The 6,128-nt window shown below is 40.1% G+C and overlaps 1 protein-coding gene across 4 annotated transcripts in view; it reads right to left on the bottom strand.

Annotated features, from left to right (window-relative positions):
• Positions 1 to 6,128, bottom strand: part of NDUFS1 (NADH:ubiquinone oxidoreductase core subunit S1) — a 31,199-nt gene that overhangs the window by 5,305 nt on the left and 19,766 nt on the right. For all 4 annotated transcript variants that reach the window (XM_007469996.1, XM_007469997.1, XM_007469998.1 and 1 more), the window contains 2 exons: positions 5,167 to 5,327; positions 113 to 267 (listed from right to left, as the gene is read on the bottom strand). In XM_007469996.1, coding sequence (XP_007470058.1) covers positions 113 to 267; positions 5,167 to 5,327 — 316 coding nt within the window. The remainder of the gene's footprint in view (positions 1 to 112; positions 268 to 5,166; positions 5,328 to 6,128) is intronic.

The following is a 6,128-nucleotide window of genomic DNA, read 5'->3' as shown; positions in this document are numbered from 1 at the left end:
AGGGAAATTCTCAAATGGAAAATATTCAATCCACTAAATATATTGCCATACTGTTCCTAATATACACAATGTACTATTCTCTTCTGTTTCTAGTACCATAGATGCTACTAACCTTGATAAATAATGAAACAATCCTTTGGCAAATCCTGTCGAGTAATACAACCTCCATCTGCTCCCAGGAGAAACAGCACTTTGGGAGGGTTCTTCCGAATTGCTTCCACCCCAGGTTTATAGCCAAGGTCCAAAGCAGCTACTTGGCTTGCAATCCTGTAAAACAAGTACGAGTTTTTAGCATACTTGGTGTGTTTTCATTATAAAAATTTAAATGTGATTCTTGAAATGATACCTAGTCTCTTTTCTATTCAATGCTGTCAAAGATCTTCCCTCATCATTTTTACCCATTTGAAATAGATGTCAAAACCAGAAGCAGCGTCTATTACTGTTTTAAGAATGGCAAAAAAGTAAATAAGATGCTTAGGACACTGTTTCTTCATGAAGTAATACTTAATGGACTAATTCTGGAAACTTTATGCCAACTGCAATCTTCTTAAGTTGATTTTTATTCAATACAGTAAGACTTGATAAGTCAAGCACAGTCATTAGAGAAAAATTAGATGATTTTGAAAACCAAAAGGGAAAAATTTAAACACCACTCATAAAACTAATTCAGAGAAAACTATAATTAGTATACTGTTGTATGTTCTTATGGAATTTTTTCAGTGAACATATATTACTATTACAAGCAGATAATAATCTTTTAAAGAAAAGGTTTCAAAGAACTATACTTTGAGCATTTGGGAGTCTTTGGTCTAGTTTGCTATTGTTAATTTTCTTACAAGAGATAGTAGCCATTTTGAGGACCTACTGTGAATAAAGCTACTTGGGTTTTACATATTTGGTAAGGGAGGAGGGCAGGTCAAACGAACTCCAACTAGATGCTGCTGCTCTGTCAAACTCTCTAATGGGACATCAAAAGAATAAAATAGTTTGAAAAATTTAACAAAAGAAGTGCAAGATTTGTATAATAAAAATTACAAAACAACTCCAAAGGAAATTAAAGACCATAACAAATGGAAAGACATCCTATGTTCATGGATTGGAAGACAATATTGTTAAGATGGCAATACTTCCCAAATTGATCTACAGATTTAATGCAATCCCTATCAAAAAATCACAGCTGAATCCCTTGCAAAAACTGACAAGTTGATCCTAAAATTCACATGGAATGCAAAGGACCAAAAATAACAAAATCTATCTTTTTTTTTTGTCACTCTGCATGGCTGGCAGGATCCTAGGTCCCTGACCAGGGATTGAACCTGGGCCCACGTCAGTGAATGTGTGGAGTCCCAACCACTGGACTGCCAGGGAGTTCCCAATCAAATCTATCTTAAAAATGAACACAGTTAGAGAACTCACACTTCCCAAGTTCAATTTCAAAACTTAGCTCCCCCTGCCGCCTCACCTACACAATATATATATATATTTTTTTGCAGTACGCGGGCCTCTCACCATTGCGGCCACTCCCGCTGCGGAGCACAGGCTCCGGACGCGCAGGCTCAGCGGCCTTGGCTCACGGGTCCAGCCACTCTGCGGCATGTGGGATCCTCCCGGACCGGGGCACAAACCCGTGTCCCCTGCATCAGTAGGCGGACTCTCAACCACTGCGCCACCAGGGAAGCCCCACAATATTTTTTTTTAATGTCTCTCATTCTAAGCCTGGATGTCTCTCAAAGATCTGAGCAGAGACTCACACACTAACTTATGACAGAGCCCACCTCATCTTGGAAAACAAACTAAGTAACCTAAGTTTGCCTCTGCGAGAATGATCAGTAAACAAAAATGGATTAAAAGATTCTCCAAGAATTAGAAAATATGCTTTACTCTGAAATAAACTTACTATAAGAAATAAAGACAAGGGACTTCCCTGGTGGTCTAGTGGCTAAGACTCCGAGATCCCAATGCAGTGGGCCTGGGTTCGACTGTTGGTCAGGGAAATAGATCCCACATGCCGCAACTAAGAGTTCACATGCTGCAACTAAAGATCCTGCATGCCGCAACTAAAAGACCCCACATGCCGCAACGAAGATACTGCGTGCTGCAACTAAGACCCGGCACAGCCAAAATAAATAAATAAATAGATAGATAAATAAATATCCAAAAAAAAAAAAAAGGAAAGAAAGAAAAGGTTTTAAAATATCTGTTTCATGTTCTCAACAAGCATTAAAAGGTATGCCCTAATAAACTACATTGAATTTTCATGAAAAGGAAAACCTAGGTAAGAATGAAATGAAATAAAAAAACAAGGTTAATCAATTAAAAATTACAATGATGTCACTGTGCTCCATAATGAAAACTCACAAATGACAGAGTATAAGAAATTCTACCTAAACACAGAAAATAAGTGAGAAAAATTATGAGAGAAAAGATAAGAGATAAAAGTCTGAAGGGCCAACCAACGCATAACAAATAGAAGCTTCTGCATGAGACCAAATAACAATGTAAAAGTAAACCAACTGGCTTCTTCTGAACTTAAAAGGAAGAACCATATCAAAAATTTCAATTTGAAAATGGAGAGTTCTATGATATTCTCAGGCAGAGGTAATGTCAAATGAATGTCATTCAGTTATATGCTAGTAGAAAATTTTAACATCAAAAATAAGGAATCCAAAAAAGCAGGGGGACAAAAACACATACATATATAAAATCAGGTTATAATCAGAGACAAAACTCAGATTAGATGAGATCTTCTCTAAAATGTGAAAGAGAGGTGAAAAAAATACTGAGTATTAAAGGAAACAACCTGTGATCTTTGTATCTAGCCAAGTGGTCATCTGTGAGAAGGAATCAGAAAGACATTGTTAGACACAGAAATTTTTCTTAAAAAGTTATTAAGTACCCATTCAGTAAAAACAAACAACAAAAAAATATTAATAAAGACATGGATTGAAAGTGAATTAAAAATATGAAAACATCTAGTCTCTTTTCTATTCTAAAAATTCTAAAATGCTAAAAATTGTGGCTAGAAAGGATCTAGAGGTGGTCAATGCAAATAAACTCTTTTAAAAATATAAAGTTTTTGGGACTTCCCTGGTGGCGCAGTGGTTCAGAGTCCGCCTGCCAATGCAGGGGACACGGGTTCAATCCCCGGTCCGAGAGGATCCCACATGCCTCAGAGCAGCTGAGCCTGTGTGCCACAACTACTGAGCCTGTGCTCTAGAGCCCACGAGCCACAACCACTGAGCCCACGTGCCACAACTACTGAAGCCCATGCGCCTAGAGCCCGTGCTCTGCAACAAGAGAAGCCACCGCAATGAGATGCCTGCGCACCTCAACAAAAGAGTAGCCCCCATTCGCCACGGCTAGAGAAAGCCCGGGCACAGCAGTGAAGACCCAACACAGCCAAAAATTTAAAAAAAAAAAAAAAAGTTAAAAAAAATGTTTACGTGATGAACTACAATGCCAAATTAAACCAATAAGTGGGGAAATAGAACACTGAAATTAATGTTTAAGAATGCATTTGAAAAAAAAAAAAAAAAGAATGCATTTGAACACTTTTAAATTCAAAAAAGTTTGCCCAGCAAACTTAAAAGTGTTTTAGCCTCGGGGCTTCCCTGGTGGCGCAGTGGTTGAGAGTCCGCCTGCCGATGCAGGGGACACGGGTTCGTGCCCCGGTCTGGGAAGATCCCACATGCCGCGGAGCGGCTGGGCCCGTGAGCCATGGCCGCTGGGCCTGCGCGTCCGGAGCCCGTGCTCCGCAACGGGAGAGGCCACAACAGTGAGAGGCCCGCGGATCGCAAAAAAAAAAAAAAAAAAAAAAAGTGTTTTAGCCTCAATCCTTAAACAAATTCAAAGATTTGAAAAATAATACTTAAGGTAGAAAGGATTATGGGAAATTGGAAATTCATTCACTAATGCAAAATGAATTACATGTTAAGACGAAAGAAAGGCTAAAAAAATTATATATATTCATATTATATAGCCATTAATGTTTATGTTTATAAAGAATTTCTAATCATGAGGAAATTCTTGTTTGGTAATGAAAATCAGTCAAAATCAGGACACAAAATTGCATACACAGTATGACTTCAACTATATAACTAAAAAAATATTTATACACACACACAAAGAAACCCAGAACAAAGTGCACAAAAACTGCAACAGTAATTATCTACAGATTGTGAACTATGGATAATTTCCATTTTTGTATTCTTTCTTCTCTTTCCAACTTTTCTAAATAAATCTGCACTACTGATATTGTCAGAGAAAAACCTCACTTTATTTCTCACGTTAGCTTACATTTTTTTTTTAATAAATTTATTTATTTTTGGCTGCGTTGGGTCCCCGGTGCTGCGTGCAGGCTCCCTCCAGCCGCGGCGAGCGGGGGCCACTCCCCACCGTGGCGTGCAGGCCTCCCACTGCAGTGCCCCCTCTCTCCCCCCGCCACCGCTGCGGAGCACGGGCTCCAGGTGTGCAGGCTTCAGTAGTTGTGGCACGTGGGCCCAGCTGCCGTGGCTCGCGGGCTCCAGAGCACAGGCTCAGCAGTTGCAGCGCACAGGCTTAGCTGCTCTGCGGCACGTGGGGTCTTCCCGGGCCAGGGCCCGAACCCCCGTCCCCTGCATTGGCAGGGAGACTCTCAACCACTGCACCACCAGGGAAGCCCAGCTTACATTTTTATCACTTAAAAGTCAGAGGACTTATTGCAATTTTTGAACCACAGTATATTAATATGATACAGAGTTTTAAGATTTTCTTAGCACTTACTGCAATTTGGATATTTTTAATATTATTTATTATCTTGGCTTCTTCTCACACAAAATAAAGGTTTCTATTTCACATCTGCTACTGAGATAATGTCGCTAAATATTAAGTTGTTTGTAAATCTAAATGTGACAGTGTACACAAAATATACATAAAATTATAGATTATAAAACAACTACTTGGGCTTCCCTGGTGGCGCAGTGGTTGAGAGTCTGCCTGCCAATGCAGGGGACACGGGTTCGTGCCCCGGTCTGGGAAGATCCCACATGCCGCGGAGCGGCTAGGCCCGTGAGCCATGGCCGCTGAGCCTACGCGTCCGGAGCCTGTGCTCCAAAACGGGAGAGGCCACAACAGTGAGAGGCCTGCGTACCGCAAAAAAAACAAAAAAAAAAGAACTACTCAACTTACCTATGAAGGATATTCATAACTTTCCAATCACCAGTAACACCACTACTCATCCGAATCTTTTGAGCAATGTTGGAAACAGCTGCAAGAATTGCTGCCCCATCATTTCTTTGGAGTGCAGAACTGCCTAAAACCACCATTGGTTTTTTAGCTTCCTTTAGGACCTTTAAGAAAAAAGAACTTTCATTTAAAAAAACATTAGAAGTGGGAAGGAAATCTAAAAAAGAGGGAATAAATGTGTATGTATAACTGATTCACTTTGCTGTACAGCAGAAACTAACATAACATTGTAAAGCAACTAAACTCCAACAAAAATTAATTAAAAAATAAAATAAAGGGGTTCTCTGGTGGCACAGTGGCTGAGAGTCCGCCTGCCGATGCAGTGGACATGGGTTCATGCCCTGGTCTGGGAAGATCCCACATACCACGGAGCGGCTGGGCCCGTGAGCCATGGCCGCTGAGCCTGCACGTCCGGAGCCTGTGCTCCGCAGCGGGAGAGGCCACAACAGTGAGAGGCCCGCGTACAGCAAAAAAAAAAAAAAGAAAAGAAAGAATAAGCTTTAAAAAATAAAATAAAATAAACAAACATTAGAAGTAACTAAATCTAACCAAATTTGCATCTATAATATGCTGTCCCAAGTTTTAGTTCTAACATGAATGTCTTAATTTGCTAGTCGACAAATGGATATACGTACAACCAGATTTACTCAAAAATCTCTTGCTAATGCTACTGTGAAATAGCTAAACTAGTATCAAATAAAACAGATTTTCAAAAAGGAGGCATTGGGAATGAAAACCCTAGCCAAACGTCCTATGGTTAGAATGACTATAGATAGGTCCCGGAAAAAATTGAGGAATGTCCGTACAGAGGTTCAGGTGATATTTTGTAACAGGAGAAACCATGCTGAAGTACCATGTCTATCTACTATAGTCCATCTACTCTCTATGCCCCAGACAGGGAGGAG

Source organism: Lipotes vexillifer, unplaced genomic scaffold (genome assembly GCF_000442215.2).
Source record: "Lipotes vexillifer unplaced genomic scaffold, Lipotes_vexillifer_v1.1 scaffold341, whole genome shotgun sequence".
NCBI classification, from domain to species: domain Eukaryota; kingdom Metazoa; phylum Chordata; class Mammalia; order Artiodactyla; family Lipotidae; genus Lipotes; species Lipotes vexillifer.
Note: the sequence above shows the minus strand (reverse complement) of the source record. Positions and strands in the feature narration are given on the sequence as shown.